Below are 18081 nucleotides of genomic sequence, written 5' to 3'. Positions count from 1 at the left end.
AGCCTTTTAAAAGAAATCAACACAAGATTACAACAGGTTTTAACAGAACTTATGAAAATGTATAAGTAATGTCTAAAATTTTCCCCCAAAGTAGCAAAAAAATAGAATAAAAATAAAACTGTGCCACTTTGATGAGGAGCTCTTTTTGTGATACTGTTGCCATCTCTCCCAGGATGAATCCCTGAGCAGTGAAAGAGCATATCAGTTGTTTAACATGTTACTCTCTTCCTTGTAGGCTGCTGTGTTTTATTTTAATTTTTGAAATCACACCACATGAACATATATCCTCTAGTATGTTATGCACTTTCACATATCATATTAATAAACACAGTGGGCCACCATTACCAAAATATGCCAGTGTCAGTCCAGCCCTGAACCCAGATGATCCAGAATGCAATAAGACTTAAAATGGAGAGCAGTTCAGAGTCAGTTCAATATTAATGGAGTTCGTTTCTGTTATCACATGTTTACACTGACTTGCCTACTATTGCAACGTGGAAATGTTCTCAGTTGTTTGTGTTGTATGTTGTATGTTTGTGTCATTATCTTGAAAAAAATTAAATGTTATACTTTTTAAAATCACTGTCCATCCATCCATCCATCCATCCACTTCCTCTTCTCCTTTTCAGGGTTGCAGGGGTTGATGGAGCCTATCCCAGCTGTCTTAGGGCGAGAGGCAGAGTACACCCTGGACAGGTCGCCAGTCTGTCACAGGGCTAACACAGACAGAGACATCCAATCACAATCACATTCACTCCCACATTCACACCTATGGGCAATTTAGTGTTTCCAGTTAACCTGTCCCCCACTTTAAAATCACTGTTTTCTACTAAAACTCCATTGTTAGCTATAGGGACAATCAACCCCATTCCTTCTGACAGCTAACCCAGCTATGGGGTCAAAATTTCAGAGTGTCATAGATGAATGAATGAACAGCAGTTCATCAAAGAGTAAAAAGTGTGATACCCAACCCCAGTCTACCCCACGGTTTCTCTCTCAAACACGCTCCTGGGAGGAGCATATTTAAATGAACCACACAAACTTGATTTACCGGCATGCAATTTCCTGCAAATTATACTAAATTTAACGCTGTGAAAGAATTCTTTGTTTTGTAACTGATGCGGTTTTGATAATCTTGCGTTGGTTTAGCTGCAATCAGTGGGGGAAATGTTATCAGAAGGAGTGCATAATTGGCTCTGCCCCGGTTTCACCCTGCATGTTTAGAGCCGTGCGTAATTCTGGTCAGTGTATGAATCAGTGGAACCGAGACAATGAAGCCTGTAATGCAGACTATAAAAACAAAAACAACGAGCTCAAAGACCCCAAAACAAAAAACTGTTGAGTCAGTGACAAGTTTTGTGGAATTTCCTATACTAACGATATGCTTCAGCATAAAAGCTGTGCTTATGAGTGAAAGAGAGGCGCTATTATTGACATTAAGACATAAATAGGAGTCATATATAGATTATATGGTGGAAGAAAAAAAAGGGAAAAAACCAATCAGATGTTGTTAGCTGATTGAAGCTGATTTTTTAGTGCTTTTTTCCCCCAGTATAACACATCAATGGGATGATTATTTTTATTCTCAAAAGCTCTGTATCAGTGTATTGCTATGTAACTACTCTCTCTTTCTCTCTCATAGAGACACACACGCGCACACACACACAGACACACACACACACATTCTTGCCCTCCACGTTGCAACACTACACTTCATTTTTCTTGACCCTCCCTTCCTTCCTCTCTTCATATACCAACAGAGAACGCCCATGGTGGGTTTCAGAGGCCAGAGCAAAGGAACTCCCTCGTCATCAACTTCAGACACACAGAAGCAAAGCAAATACACACACCCCACACCCACATGTGCACTCACTCACTCACTCACTCACACACACATACACACACACTCACACACCCCACAGTTCCACATAAACTAAAAGAACCCACTGCTACCTCATAAGTCTCAGGCTGTGGCACCGTCAGCATCGATCAGCTGTTAACGTGACATAGAAGAAGGATGGCTTCTCCTGGATGGGCCGTTGCGCTCATGCTGTTTCAGCTCTTCCACTCAGGTGAGTGAACTGATGGCTGAGTGGGTGCAGTGGGCAGCTCTGATGAGAAGAACCTGTTCAGTGTAGAAGCCAATTGGGCGATAGAAGCAGATAAGGTTAAAAAGTAAGGTTAAAGAGTGTGACAAGAGAGATAACTGGGACTGAAGATGACTGGGCAGAGTGTGGTGGCTGCGCTTGTAAGAACCCCTGAGGCAAATTGATTTGTAGTTAAAAATGACATGTGATCACTTTTCTGAGGGTAAAGTTACTTTTTTTACTCTGCTAACCCAATCCAAGCATTTCAGCTCAGGTTTTTCCAAAATTGTAGGAAACTATTTAACTTTAAAAAAACGTAATATGTTGTTAGAGAGGATTCAAAGCGGTTACACATGATCATATCAAACATGAGACATTTGAAAACATAACACAAAACATTATCTACACATGTAAAGCTCCATTCTGCATCTGAAGAAATTTGAATTTGTGATTCTTAGACAGACTTAGCTGACAGTACTTCCCATTCACATTTTGAACGCAGGCTTTTCCTTAAAGATTTCCATCCCATCTTTGGGGATGGAAGCATCCCCAAAGATCTGCAAATCAGGAAAAAAAAGACGTCATTGATCCTTCAGGTTTTGAGACTTGTGATCCTGGTTTGGTCCGGAGACTACGCTCTCTGTAAGCTGACCCAGCTGGCAGTTGTACTGCATTGTTCACGTTGCAGAGTGGCACATGGGAAACACAACTATAAATTTTGACAGCCGGCACGCCTACTGCCAGTGAGATCATCTGATAGGCAGGAGAACAACCCCAGGACTCGATGGAACAATGGTCAATTGAAAAGAGGAGCGAGTTCTTACGATTTGGGCAGGGTGTCCTTCCTTCCTCAGAGGAACACACTGGGTGTATTCAGCATGCTATGAAACAATAGTTCACAATAGATCAGCTAAAATGAGTATTAGTTCATGAGATGGCAAAATTTAATTGACCCTTGCATGTATTGTGTTAAGACCGAGAAAAAAAAATACTCATGAGATCATGTGAGTTACAGTGCCAGGACAAACATAGGAGGAGACCCATCCTTTTATTCATGTTTTTATTTATAGTATTGGGTTTAACATCACAGGTATTCAGTGTGTTAGGTCTACATGTACAGTATCCTCCTTAATGTTCTGTTTTTCCATCTTATGGCATTCTCTCCACCATGTTTTACAGATGATGTAATGTGTTTCATTTCATAAGCCGTTTACTGTTATGGCACGGTATGGATCCAGTGTAAGTGTAGCGCGTGGCGAACACTAAAGCGGTCGCGCCAGAATGTCACGCTAAAAAGAAAGATTCTTTAAAATACAAGGGGGAGCAAGCGAGTCAGATACCACGGGCACAGAGAGGAAGCAGGTCTGATCAGAAACAGTTTATTACTAGGCCAGGGAGCACAAATAAAAACACCCTTAAAATGTATGTAATAAAATGTTTGCTCTCTACTAAAAACAATTCTAAAACCCGTAAAACTACCATTTTCTACATTCACTAAAACCCCCCCTGCTATAATTAGGCCACATGTTCATTATGGGTCCATCAGCAGGCCAGGAATTCCTCCTTTAGAGCAGAGTCCACGCCAGCCCAGTCTTCAGCAGACAAGAAAGAGCCACCCATCTTCTTGTCCTTCCGCTGGCCCATCACTTCCCAGCCCGGCTTGCGTTCTGCACCCGAATCCATAATGTGACCACCGCCACAGCTCCCCTTGCGTCGGTGTCCTGCAACATAACAAATAGGGGCCAGAACAATGGTCCAAGAAGCGGCCCTGGCTCTTGGCCATGGTGACCCTCTCCCAATCCAGCTGCACCCAGTAAACAACAGTAGAGACCCTACTCACAAATGCAGGCAGAGGTAAACCTCTGCCCTGCTGCCAATCACACGCGTTGTCTCTTACTGTTGCCGTTCCATGAGGTCAGGACTTGGTCGCCGCATCACACTGGCCATCTCGCATTAACCTTCCAGCCTCTCTCCTTCAGTGCTCAGCTAGCCTGTATTTAAAAGGTCTTTACACAGCTGATAGGCCACCTCTGGACACACCCCTGCCTCAGCAGGTGGTCCCTATCAGCTAATTTGTCCCATGTGCAGCCAGTCCACAGTGGATAAAAACCATGTCACATAAAACACTAAAAACCATGCAATAGAAACAGAATAAAACCATGCAAACAAAACAACACTCATAAATAAACACTAAAAATCAGAATAAAAACAATATACAAGATAAATACAAATTTCCACTGTGTGACATCAGGATCCATACCGCTAACTGACTGCTGATAAAAGCAGCAGGATGAATCCTGAAGCGTAAAGGGCTCTCTGCCCAAGTTCAGCCAAATTTTATAAGACAGTGCTTCACAGCGTAAATAGATTTTGACTCAAAGCATACCGCAACTCCCAGCAGAGCAGCTTTTCAGTGACTGAAGATAAAACTGAATGCAGAGAGACGCACAAATGGGGTGCGAGTGGTTGCAGAAACGGCCTGGCAAAGCATCTCAAGGGAGGGAACACAGTAATTGTCCATGGGTTCGAAAATCCAGGGAGTGATTAAAGGATTTTCCTCCAAGTATTAAGAACACTTTATTTAAATACATTTAAAAATCCATTGTGGTGGTGTACAGAGGCAAAATAATAAATAATATAAATAAATAAACATTTTTTAAAAAAAGTACATTTAAAAAGTCACTGTCTGCAGTGTTTTTGTAGCTACTTTCATTTTCAGAAAGCTCACAATGAATTTTTAACAGTTTTTTTTTTTTTTTTTAACAAGCACAATGGATAAACCCCAAAAAGTTGATTCTGTTCATCTGGATGTAGCGTTTTCAGTGGGAGAAACGTTTGTTCCTCATTCAGTCTCAACTGAAGAAGTTGCTAGAGTTTCTCCCACTGAAAAATCTACATCCAGATGAACAGAATCAACATTTTGGGATTTCCTTACCTGGATGATTGAGCCTGCATGAAATATTTTATAGTATTTTGAGGTTTTCTTCCAGTTTATTAAAAAAAAAGTACACGTAACACAAGGTTTTACAGTATTGCTGCCCCACAGATTGAACTTAGACAGAAAGGTACAACATGCAGTCTAAAGTTGCATAAGCTGACATTCGTAAGGAAAGCTTTAGCAACTAAAGACTTGGATTATTATAGTAAAGCGAGGAAAATTAGATCTTTTTTATTTCTTAGTTAAAACATGTTGTGTGGATTTCTGATAAAAATAAAAGTGCAAAATGATTTTGCACAGACCTTAAAGATACAGTACACAGTGTTTACTTTCATGACTTATTATATCTTGCTCTTTCTCCCACTCCCTTAACCTCAGGTACTTCATACCCTGTTTTCACTAGCACACCATCTCTTCCACCAGAATTCGCACTTCCCTTTCCAAATGTCAGCCTTGTCGCTTCTCCCATCACACCTGGAGAATCAACACAAAGTGTCCTCTGCCCTCTAAAGATATCACCCTCCACTGTGGTGGTCAGGTATGGCAAAAAAGAGTGAGTGATTATTTCAGGCTGACGTAGGTGGTCAGTGATAAGAGTCTGTGTGCACTAACTTGCTGTTCACTCATCTGTGCAGTTTAAAGCCTTTTTGGACAGTAAAATGATAGCTTGGTGTCACTCAGACATGGTGACCTTGTGGTATTTCATTGTTCAGAAAGGTTCACGAGGTTTTGACCTTGTGTTGAGCTTCTGAAATCTATGGTGCAAAGATCAGCACTCTGATTTTTATCTTGGATCAATTTCCAACTATTAAATATTTCAGTTGCTGTCATGACTTGTATTGAAATGTAAGAGGCAACATCAAGAAAATGTCACCAAATTAACAGAATCATCTGCGTGTCTGAGGGAATTAATTGTGTATCTCCTTTTACAGGTTTGGAGATCCAGTCAAAGCTAACTGCTCCATACAAAGAATGGGGTATTTTGGCATTGGTTGGGAAGTCCCACTGGTAGGTTAATCAGTGTTTGATTATACACAGTGTTTTATATGTTGAGAACCAAACAACACCCACTAACTAAACTAAATATAAGGCTTATATCCTCACTTTGTAGTTTTATATAAGAGAGCTGTATATTTTCATCACACAGTCTTCACAACTTCATATCCAATGCAAAGAGAGTTATGATAAGTGTGAAGTGTATTGGGAAATAAAGACTGAGAAGTATTGAGAGTTGCACTGTGTTTGTGGATCTAAAGGACATGATAGGGTGCCAAGATAGGAACTGGGGTACTGCCTGAAGAAGTCAGGAATGGCAGAAGATGCAAGGATGGTGCCAGACATGTCTGAGGACAGCGAGACATTGGTGAGGTGTGAGTACATCAGGGATCGGCTGTGAGCCACTTCTTGTTGACAGTAGTGATTGATAGTCTGACAGATGAGGCGAGGCTGGAGTCTGCATGGACTATGATGCTCACTAATGAAATTGTGATCAGTAGTGAGAGTATGGAGTAGGTGGAAAAGAACCTGGAGACGTGGAGGTATGCTCAGAGGAGAAGAGGAATGAAAGTACAACCAAAACAGGATAGATGTGTAAATCAGAGGAAGACAGATGAAAAGGTTACCATGGAAGCAGCAGAAGTGGTGAAGGTAAATTCAATTCAATATTATTTATATAGGAAAAACTTTTTAACGAGAAGAAACCCATGGAAGAACCATGCCCAGGGAGGGGCAGGCAATTGTTGAGATTGGTTGGGGGTGAAGAGAAGGACACAGGAAAAAAAGACACTGTGGAAGAGAGCATAATTTCAGCATAATTGTCAATAAGGAAAGTCTTAAGAGTAAACTTAAAAGTAAAGAAGGAATCTGTCTCCTAAATTCAAACTAGGAACCGGTTCCACCAAAGAGGAGCCCGAAAGCTGGAGACTGTCTCCCATTCTACTTTTTAATACTCTAGGAACCACATGTGAACTCAGTCTGACTGTGAAGTGATCTGATGGGGTGATACAGTACTAAAAATTCTTAAAAGACGTATTTTGGAATGATGATTTTGAATCTGATTCTGGATTTAACAGGGAGCCAATGAAGAGAAGACAATATAGAAGAAATATGTACTCTCTTACTAGTCTATGTCAGTATTCTTGCTGCAGCATTTCACCTCAAGTAAAGGCATTTCAGGGAGTTTTTAAGGCATCCTTATAATAATGAATTACCGTCATCGAGCCTAGATGTAATAAATGCATGAACTAGTTTTGGAGGTCCACCTACATTGTTCTTTGTAAAAAAGTGATTGCCCCCTAAACCTAATAACTGGTTGGGCAACCCTAAGCAGCAACAACTGCAATCAAACATTTGTGATCACTGGCAATGAGTCTTTTACAGCACTTTGGAGGAATTTTGGACCACTTGTCTTTGCAGAATTGTTGTAATTCAGCCAAAATCAAGGGTTTTCAAGCATGAATTACCTTTTTAAGGTCATGCCACAGCATCTTAATCTGATTCAGGTCAGGACTCCAAAGCAGTCCTGCTCTTTTTCTTAAGTTAGAGGTGGACTTGCTGGAGTGTTTTGGATCACTGTCTTTCTGCAAAAACCAAGTGCTCTTCAGCTTGAGGACACAAACAGATGGCTGGATATTCTCCTTCAAGATGTTTTGGTAGATCCATGGTTCCATTTACCAGATCAAGTCTCCCAGATCCCTAGGCAACAAAGCAGCACTGGACCATCACATTACTGCCACAACGTTTTACTGTTGGTATGCCGTTCCTTTTCTGAAATGCTGAGTTACTTTTATGCCACAAATAATGGGACACACCCAGTCTGACCATTTTTCAAGGCTTGGAGATCATCACGATGTTTTCTGGAAAACTGAACTACGCCTTTATGTTCCTTTTGCTCAGCAGTGGTTTTCATCTTGGAACCATTTGGGGACATTTTTGCCCAGTCTCTACCTTATGGTGATGTCATGAACACTGAACTGAAGCAAGAGAGGCCTACCGTTCTTTGTTCCGGGGTGGATGAGTCGTTGCTGAGGTCCTGGGGTAACTTTGTTCAGCCAGTGAAAGTTCACCACTGTTCCATGTTTTCGCCATTTGTGGATAATGTCTTTCACTGTGGCTCGCTGGAGTCCCATAGCTTTAGAAATGGCTTTATAACCTTATCCAGACTGAGATCTGAGTTACATCGTTTCTCACTTGTACCCGAATTTCCTTCGATCGCAGCATGATTTCTAGTTTTGGAGGACTTTTTGGTCTACTCTACTTTGTCAGGCAGGTCCTATTTAAGAGATTTGATCGAGCACAGGTGTGGCAGTAATCAGACCTGTGTATGGCTACAGACGTTGAACTCCGCTTTTCAAAGACGTGATACACCACAGTTAATTTCCCCTTAATAATAAACACCATTTAGAAACAGCATTTTGTTTACTTGTTAATATTAAAATTAGTTTAATGGGCTGACACTTGAGTGTGATGAACACACACACACACACACACACACACACACACACACACACACACAAAAAAAAAAAATTGTGTTTATTGTTCATTGCCTTCACTTGAGGGAAAAAAGAAAAAAATCTGAATAGCTTTGCGATTTGTTACCCTTTGCCACTCCAGAACCGTCCTAACTTTACATCACAAGGTTTTCTGATCTGGAGTGTTGAGAAGATGACTGACTGGACCATCAAGCCTGTGTGTTTTGCCCTATCTGAACAGGGAGGACAGTGTTACAGTAAACTCACCCTAATAGTCTACAGTAAGTCAACAGCATTATCCTTCTGACATGCATGAAGCACTTTACATGGCTGATATGCCAACCTCTCTCCACAGAGCCTCCAGACAGAGTATCCATCACATTTCTAAATCACAGTGAGTCACCGTTTGAGGGTGATCGGTATACTCTACAGTGCCACGTTACAGCGGTTGCGCCTGCTGAAAATGTCCTCGTGACCTTCTACAGTGGGGAGAAAATGCTGGCTCAGATGCACTCGAATACATCCAGTGAGAAGAAACCAGTGACTCAGAGCTTCACTCTGAACATCGTATCCAGTAAAGAAGACACTGAAGCTCAGTACTGGTGTGAAGCCAAACTTGAGCTGGGACCTGAAGGACCACAGCACCTTCCAGTGATGGCGTCACAAAAACTCTGTAAGTGAAACCAGTGATCTGCGCTACAAATTTTTGGAATTTATGTGGATTCTGTTTTTTAATTTCCCCTTTAGTTCTTTTTCCCCTCTCCACATCTTTAGGATCCCTCTTTGCTTTTTCTGTAAGGCCAAAAGGGTAGATGCAAGCTATTTGCTTCAAACACTGCAGCATCCATTTAAAACACGTACATTTTGAGCTCCAGTTCTGCCACCTGGAGCTTTCCCAGCATCACTGAACAACTACTTACCCAGGCTACATTTAATGTGCATATGGTTATCAAAGCTTAAAACAGCATAACAGCTCTGTAAGTATAACCTGATCTGCTCAGTGCGCAGGATGCAATATTATGGTAAAGCCACAACAGCATTTCCAAAATTGCTTTTTTACATGGGAGTGACAACCGTGCAGAAAACACAGCAAAGAACATATCAACACAGTTCAGGTGTGGATAATCCTAATATTTATTTACTTATTGACTGTGGAAAATGACCACCAGAGCTTCTGCCATAGTCACAATATATGCACTGTTAATAACATATGACTGAAGACTTTCTGCTCTACAAACCAGTTTATCACTCAAGAAGCATTTTAATGAGGCAATATAAAGCTGTTGTGTAATGTTTCCTCCTGCAATTTCAAGAATCACATATATAAACTACTTCAAATGAAACTGCACTCTTTGTTCTCCAGTCATATACCGTCAGCTGTAAAGTGTTACATAGAACTGCTTAAACCATATTTTTCTTCTTACTAGAAAAGTGAACAAACAGAGCTTCTTTCATTAGATAAAATGTATTAGGTGTCTTTTCTTCCACTGATTGTTTTTCCTTGTTTCAGTTGCACCACAGCTTAGCTGTCCTGTAAAACTTAAGGTGACAGAGGGCGAGAGATTCCCATGTGAGGTGACAGGAAACCCTCAGCCATCAGTGACCTGGTTCAGAAATGGGCAGATAGTTGCCCCACCCTCTCATTTAAATAAAAAGGATGCTGGAAATTACACAATCCAAGCTAAAGGATTATTTTCAAAAAACTTCACAGTGGAAGTGAAAATCCTTCCTGCCAGAGGTAGGGTTGTCTGCATTACTACTGAACACAATTAATGCTCCCTGTTAACATTTCTACTTTCATTGTTCCAAATCATCCTTCTTGGAGTTTGAGAAAGCTTTTGTTCTGATATATGATCATGTAAATGAGAAGAATCCTAAACTGAAGGTTTGGAGTAATCTTGTGCTGAAAACTGTTTCTTCTGCTTTCCAGGAACTGCAAACAGCTGTTGTGGACATTTCTTGCTGCTTGTTCTTCTTACCCAGATGATAACTCACGTGTAAAACCTTAAAAGTTCCTCTTTCCACGTTACTTGGATAAAAGTGCTCCTGCTGTAGAAAATGCAGATTAATGTTCATTGCTGTGTCATTCCTTGTGTCCTTAAGGCTCAGCTTTGAATTTGAATGTCTTTATGTGCATTTCAAAGACAGTGGAGTCTCACTAAAAGCAGATTATGCTCTCTAGTTGTTCTTTTTAATCGTTTTGTTGCTGAACTTCTGTCCAGGTACATGTTCTTATGTAACTACCGTAAGCTGCCTTTGTTATCTGCCCAAAAGGCAAAGTTCACATCTTCCAGACTGAAAGCTTCTCTAGAAAGAAATTCACATTTTAGTCCTTAATCACTCAGTGTTCATGGGTATGTGAAAGCAGTATGATTTAGTTAAAAACAATTTACTTTTAAAGAGCTGAAACTGGAAATAAGGCGAGACAGTCCAGCAAAGGCATCCAGAAAGATATCTGGTTGTCTTATTTTCTTTTGAACATCACAATGGTGTTTCATTACTATTTGATATCTGAAGAAATGCTGAGTTACGCCCCCATCCTGCCATGTAAAGAATCCAAGAGTTTTTGGAAGGATTTTCTTTGGATTTGGAAAACTGGATCAATGTGTTGATGTGGGTGAGGGTAAAAAATTTAAATAAATCATTGGGCATAATGTATGTGTCAACCCACTGTCCAAGTGTCCTGCTCCACCCCCTTTTGGAAACTGTCTGGGTTAGCTGTCAAAGCAAAAGCTGCACCCAAATGGTACAAGAGGCTAACAGCCTGCTCTTTAGTTGGGTAACTTTAGACTTCCTCATCATCCTTTAGGCTCGTTGAGACATTTTATTTTTACATCCTTATTCACAGCTCCTGCATTACTCCTTGCAATACTTTCATTGCACAATAAATTTCAGCTTAAATAAGCTGACTAGGCAGTTGAACTTTGTTGTTTTGAGTCATTTGTTACTAGCCTCAGTCAAGTTGGTAACATGAATCATTACTAAAACCTTCAGTTGCTGTACAAAATGTTAAGAAAATAAAGCACCAAATAAACAGCTATGACATGCTCTCTTTATTATGTATTAAGTGAAAGTGTGTAGTTTAAGACATTAACTTTGTTGATTTTAGTATAAGAACTACTCCATTAGAACCTCATGTGCCCAGTTCATCTTCAACGATTCTGCTCCATCTAAAAAGAAAAACATTTTATCTACTTGACAAAATGTTGATTATAAAGCTTTTATTTTGACATTGAAACTTATTGGAATACATAAAGCATCTTGTAGCAATTGATGTGTTGCGTTTGATAAAAACGTAAACTACTAAACCATGATGTCACACACTGGTTTGGTCCCACAATGAAGTTTTTGCTGCCATTGTCGTTTAGAAACCATTAGCTAACACACATCCTGGATAATCCTCTCACTCTTAGAAGACAGAATGCAGGTTTCAGGATTTTGGAGCCAATTTTGAACCTTGGAGCTACAGCCATCTTTTATTTTGTCTAAATATGAGATTTGAATTTGAAATTAATTTTGTTTCAAGTACAAACATGTCCCTTCGGTTGTTGATTTTTGTCATTTTGAGCATTTCTGATCATTTTAGTTCAGTTCTATAAAACTGCTATCCAATTAATTCCCTAAATCATTGGAGTGTCCCCTTTTCATCCCCTTTTATTAAGACAGAAAGAAAACTGAACATGAGGAGCACTACTCTAAATTCAGAGTTGTTGTAATGTTAGAGTAAAAAGAAAATATACAACTTACTGCATGTCTTTGTTGAAGGTTGTCATTTTGTAGCACCATCACCTTCAGAGACTCTGTGCACCTGAACAGCATCTGCATGTTTGGTGCCTCCAACCTGAAGCATCTGAGGCAAAATGTCACCACATATACTCTGTGCTGGGAAACCAACTGGGCTGGACTGAGGAGGAGGAGGAGGGAGTAGGGGAGAACTCTGTGTCTCCGAGAAGCTCCAGTGATGAACAAAACACTTGGTTTTTGCAACTTCTGCTAGGAGCTCCTGGAGCCCTGGGAGGTGTTGCTCCTGAGCCAGGGCTTGTTCAGCAAGGAGATCCAGGAGGGAATGAGTGGGAGTCTCATCAACTTGAGATTTCTCCGACTCTGCATTTGAGGTGGCTCTGACATTCATTTCCACTTTTTTGACCTCGCCCTTCTTCGTGGCAGCACCCTCGTGAACAACAGAACTGAGTCTATCGGAGCCTTCGGTGAAGGCAGAAGCTGCTCCTCTGGACATTTCTGTCAGTGGTGAATTTCCCCAATCGTCATTACAGTCATCTGAGAATGAACATGACTGCTTCTTCTCACACTTGGCCTTCTTCGTTCTAAACATGTGAAACAATGCTTGCATTTTTGGTAAATAACTTTAAACATTTTATGTAGAAATTCATACAAGTAACAGCATTTAATTCCGCCCATCGCTGCACTCACAGTAATGACGAGAGATGTAACAATTTCCTGCTCTCCTTCATCAGAACCCTGAGAGAGAAAAAAGACATTTAAGTCGTAACATGTGTATAGTTAAAAGTATGAAAATAAAGTTTCAGGACTGAAACTGCACCATTATAGTTTACCTTGATTGCATCCACCCTTTTGGCCAAAGCGGTTTGACCTCATTGTCAAGAAAGATCTTGAGATGCTCTTCAACCTCCTGTTCCCCCTTCCTTTCCTTTTTATAATTGTCTGCTTTTGCTTTCAGCACTTGGCCCAAACACTCTCTAAATGACAGAACAGGTCAAAGTGTCCGTTTTCATGGACTAAAGCACAGTTTTAAAAGATCTTACTGAAATAAAACATGTTAACACGTGATTGATCTTTACAGCTTACCTGATCTCCTCATTCCACTTGAACACTTTCTTAGGACCTGCTTTTCTCCCAGTTTTCTCCTCATCATTGTCCTCTGTTGCTCTTTAGATAAACAGAAAATGCCATTATCACAGAGGGCTAGGGATGGTTTCCAGTAGTCCAATTCTCTTTGCAAGCACCTGCACAGCCAACATGCTAATGCTAAGCTAGCCTAGAAGCCAGAGTGCTGTTCAAGCTGAGTAAATGCTGATCCCAGCCTAGCAGTTGCATGTACATGCTGTAGAGTAATGCTCATGTCGCATCTGCCTTTTTGAAATTGTACAATTTGGTTGTGTCAGCCATAAGAAAAGATTGTAATATTTAAATACAGCCACAACTGTGGCTAAGAATGGGAGATGAGACAACGTGGTAAGTAGGAAAGGAGATTTTATTTTGTTAAATAAAATTATAGACACTAGTAGCTGATAGTCTCACCTCCATTTTCCAAGAATAAATGAACTTACTTTGAAGTCTTGACTTGTTCATACGCCTGACATTCTTCATTGAAACATGAAATCTGCTCAGGCATAGATCTTCCAATGGCATCTTTAAGTTTCTGCATGGGATTTTCCACCCCAGGGGGCTCCCCCTTATCAAGAGGGCATAAAAAGCAGGTCACACAAGTATAAATAATTTACAACTCTGTAATAGAAATGCAGCTGAACACATGAGCACACTCACCACTTGTGCGATTAGCAGTTTCTTTACACGTTTGAGAAGCGTATCTCTGCTACAGGGCAGGAAAGACGACAGGTGTGTGTACACCTTGGAGCGCAGTGACCCACTCTGCTCCCGACACTGTAACTCAATGCTGTGCCGAAACACCAAGAGCAGAAACATGCATTTAAACACCACACTCAATATCTCAGGTGGAACAGGTACACATTTAGTTAAAGGGTTAGTGAGTTATATACTGCTTTGTATACCTTTGAGCATGCAGCCATAAAAGCGGCTTTGTGACGCTGCACCTACATAGCTACTATCTTTGTATGCCATGCTAATCTGTGTGTAAACCGGTTAAAATTTGCGAAGGAGATTATTTGAAATCTTAGGCATGAGTATAGGTATAACAAGATTTTTGATCAGATAATCACGTGTGTAGCAAATTTAAGGTCAAGATCAAGGTTTGCAGGTCAATACCTGAACTTGAAGCAGGCACTGTCCAACTTTTTCTTACACGAGCATTCAAGTTCCACAAAACGTGATCACCTAATATAAATAAATACCACTTCCTAGTAGTTTCTGAAAGAATGAGTCATTGAGGTATATCTATCACTATATCTACATACATACACACACACACACTCAGCCTGGCCTTATATAGACGCACCATCTCCATGACAAGATTATTATTCCTCATTTCTTTTTGTTTTTAATTCTTTGCCCTTAAATTCAGCATCATTCTTTAAAAAAATAATAATAATAATAATAATAATAATAATAGCAGCAGTTTGTATGCTGTGCATGTCTGTGCTGAAGGACTTTCGCTTAAACTTGCAAAGAGAAATATGTTCTGTTCACTGTTAATGGTTTTACATTTGAATATGTTCACTTGGGAGAACTCACTCTAGCAGGATTGAGTTGATATCTGGACTGAAGAACTTGAGTTTTGACTCTCCCTCTGATATCTTGGCCGCCTAAAAATCAGTGTAAACATTGCTCATTAAACTGCAATCAGTTTGTCAACCTATACAGTGTGCACAGGCATTTCCTTTCAGCAGAAATACATAACATCTCACCACTGTGAGGTTTCTAATGCTGTCTTTCAGTGCTGGAGGAAGTCCCTCTGGCAGCGGGGCGCTCTGTGATGTAGAACTGGAATCTGACACAAGCTGGGTTTGCTCTGGTTCACATTTCTCCAGAAAATTATTCTTTGAAGTTGAAGTTCGGGTTTTGGGATCAGAAAAGGTGTCGAGCTGCACGGAATCATCCGTTTTGCTTTGGATCAGCTGCATCTCTAATGCTGGTTGAGGAAGTGATTTAGGCGATGAGATCTCTTCACTGACTTCTAACAGAGAGTCCAGATCAATATCAAAATCTACTGTGCTGGCTGCTTGAATCAGAGCTTGGTCATTGGTTGAACCAATTAAACTGAGAAGAGGGTCAGTTAGCCCCATGCCTCCACCCCCACCTGCATCTGCAGGAAACAGAGGGGTTACTGTTGCACCCAGATTTGCAGCTGCCTTGTCCCTCGCTCTCTTCTGTCTCTCTCTCTCCTTTTCTTTTTGAAACTTTTTCAGCATGCTGGTGACGCTCAGAGTCCTAACAGCCTTTTTCTTCTTTTTGATCTCCATCTCATCAGTCTGCCCAATTTCAGACATAGAGCTACAAAACAAGAAAATTACAAGGGAACAATTTAGTGTTGTTAAGTCAGCTTTACAGCATCAGTATCTAACTTTGGTCAGCCTCACCTTAACTTATGATCCATGTTGTTTTTTATCTCTCCATCTGCTCTGCACAGCTTCTTCCCTGGCTTCTCCTGATCATTATTCAGTTTACGTTTCTGGGAAATTGTTCAAAGGCATGTTAAACAACTCAAAAACGTTATAAAGAACCAAAATGTTGGTGCAAAATTTCCTTTTAAATCTATTTAGCAGATTTGCCAAAATATTCAGCGTAGCCAGTCATGTACTCTTACTGCTTACTTTTGTCATCTCAATCGTTTCCTCTTCGGCTGTGAGGTCATCGTCTTCGGTGTCAGAGGCCTGGCGGAACTGCAGCACGCCCGAATTCACATAGAACCCACCAAATTTGGTGGTGATGGAGCATGGCACGAACTCGTCATACTAAAAGCAGTATGTAATACAATTACAGAAACTACTGAGGGACTGTATAACCACAAGCAGTACACATGATGGCTGTTGAGAGCTTTCACGTGCAGCAGCGAGCTAATGCTTAAGCAGAAAGAACATTTACTCAGTGGTGAGTGAGGTCATTGTCATAATCTAGAAATCAAACCGTCTTTTTGTGCAGCACAGCAGGCAAGGACGAGTTTATACCAGCTGTGAGAAATTTCAAAAGGTGTTCTAACACCGACTCACAGCCTCAGAGTTGTCAATGAAAGAATCCTCGTCATCATAACCAAATCCGATGTCGATCAAGTCCTGGATGCGGTCCTTTTTTTTCTTAGGTTTGGCACCCTGTATTGAGAGGAAGCATAACATTACTGCACCATTTACAAATATTTATCATAGTGATTGCCACCTTCTGTTCACACATCAGTTTAATCTTATAGGTTAATAAGGTAATTTGTTTTTTAAATAACAAAGGGAGTAACAGGCTGCTTTCGGAGGCACAACCTGTGTTACCAAAAGTGAACATAATTTATTAAGCCTTAATATATGAACGTTCTCTTTATCACATTGTATTGGATTCTCAGGTTATCGTGTCCAGGCTGACCTCTGGGCCACCCAGCTGTAGACAAGCACCCATCAACCCTCACAAAAAACACCGAAACCCCCCCCCCCCCCAAACAAAATCTGTGTACATGTTTACAAGAGTAAAAGGCTACTCACATATTTTTCTTCCAACTTCCTTGCAATGGCAGCGACTTCATCGTTCTCCCTCTTTTCTTCCTCCTCTAGTCTGCTCAGTGGTCCTTCAATTTTTGACTGACTTATCTGAAACCCATTAAATGCCATGCCAGCCATTGTTTTACAGGAAATTGAACACGTCTGGCTCCAATGCAACCAGCATGTTTATTAGTTTTTCATGAGATTAACAAATCAAGTCATTCAGAATAGCAATTTACTCCCACTGTGAGTGTTAAAGCAGATCTTTGTCCCACTTTGACTATTATCTAACTTTTAAACCCAGCTCTGGCTTTAAAAAGTTAGTTTTTTAACCCACTTTTGAAACTAAGCAAAGGCTGCTGCTGAATTAGCAATGCAGTTCCAACTGAATTAAAACTGAACTGCTTTTTGTGTGTGTAATACCTTAAATGGTTTACAATTTCATGTGGTTAGCCAAAAGCCTAAAAAATATTTAGCCTACTTAACCCAGACTAACTACAGTCACGGGTCTGTTTGTATCTTAACTGGTTACAGGTTAGGAGGGTGGAGGTCGTGACTTAATCCCACCTTGTCATCAACAAGCTGCCTGTAGCTGAACTCCGGGAAGCTCCGCTCGTCGGGCTCAAATAATGTGAGGACGAGCCGGACTGTTTCAGTGTCAGCGGGTCGATCTGAGCGGGATTCTTCCATCTGCGGAACCCCTGACGGACACCTGTGGGTCGAAGGCGAGTTAGAAGAGGGCGCATCACTGCTGAGAGTAAACAGCTGAACTCTCCGGGGTTCAGCCATCCCAGCGACAGCACACCGGAGTCTGGTTTGGTTTGAACTGAGGAGACGGGCAAAGAGAGTTTAATTAAACTCAAACTGCGGCAGGTGTGCGCGCACGTGCCCAACTGTGTTACCTTGGCAAGCAATCCCGTTTGTTTAAAGCGAGGTTTATTTCTTTAAAGATGGTCCGTCTTCTTCGTTTCTCACGCATAAAACTCTCTCAGAACCAGGTGGAAGAAGAACGTGTTGAAAGAGAAACAGGATTCTGGAAAAACGTCTGTAAAGCTTTGGGAGTGCCAAGTACTGGCTCTGTATTATCCTAAGTATCCATCCATTTTCTTCCGCTTATCTATCAGTGGCGCCTCCAGATTTTTTTCATAGGGGTGGCCAATATAGGCACCACTAAAAATATTGGGGATTGCGCACAAAAAACAGAATTTCCAGTTTTATTATGCTGTTGT

At 40.8% G+C, this 18081-nt stretch overlaps 2 protein-coding genes across 4 annotated transcripts; one reads left to right on the top strand and one right to left on the bottom strand.

Annotated features, from left to right (window-relative positions):
• The first annotated feature begins 1791 nt into the window (after positions 1 to 1791).
• LOC308394801 (hemicentin-1-like) lies at positions 1792 to 11518 on the top strand. Of its 2 annotated transcripts, none has more exons than XM_080879338.1 (7): positions 1792 to 2072; positions 5449 to 5563; positions 5958 to 6033; positions 8638 to 8776; positions 8851 to 9168; positions 10006 to 10233; positions 10426 to 11518. In XM_080879338.1, exons 1-7 carry the CDS (start codon positions 2018 to 2020, stop codon positions 10494 to 10496), a joined length of 1002 nt encoding a protein of 333 aa, XP_080735464.1. In that variant the 5' UTR covers positions 1792 to 2017; the 3' UTR covers positions 10497 to 11518. The 2 variants fall into 2 exon arrangements, with proteins under 2 accessions (XP_080735464.1, XP_080735463.1); XM_080879337.1 differs by having other exon boundaries at positions 5404 to 5563; positions 10426 to 11517.
• On the bottom strand, positions 10408 to 17641 carry LOC308394800 (ubinuclein-1-like; the record flags this gene model as incomplete). 2 transcript variants are annotated; one of them, XM_080879336.1, is made up of 14 exons in its annotated part: positions 10408 to 10544; positions 12243 to 12820; positions 12927 to 12974; positions 13070 to 13213; positions 13323 to 13403; positions 13805 to 13929; positions 14022 to 14151; positions 14907 to 14977; positions 15080 to 15665; positions 15752 to 15843; positions 15986 to 16126; positions 16382 to 16480; positions 16856 to 16960; positions 17420 to 17641. In XM_080879336.1, 13 exons carry the CDS (start codon positions 17639 to 17641, stop codon positions 12265 to 12267), a joined length of 2400 nt encoding a protein of 799 aa, XP_080735462.1. In that variant the 3' UTR covers positions 10408 to 10544; positions 12243 to 12264. The 2 variants fall into 2 exon arrangements, with proteins under 2 accessions (XP_080735462.1, XP_080735461.1); XM_080879335.1 differs by lacking the exon at positions 10408 to 10544 and adding an exon at positions 11547 to 11665.
• Positions 17642 to 18081: the final 440 nt, after the last annotated feature.

This window comes from Rhamphochromis sp. 'chilingali' (assembly GCF_963969265.1).
Source record: "Rhamphochromis sp. 'chilingali' genome assembly, chromosome: 4".
NCBI classification, from domain to species: Eukaryota; Metazoa; Chordata; class Actinopteri; order Cichliformes; family Cichlidae; genus Rhamphochromis; species Rhamphochromis sp. 'chilingali'.
This window is presented reverse-complemented; position numbering and strand designations above follow the sequence as displayed.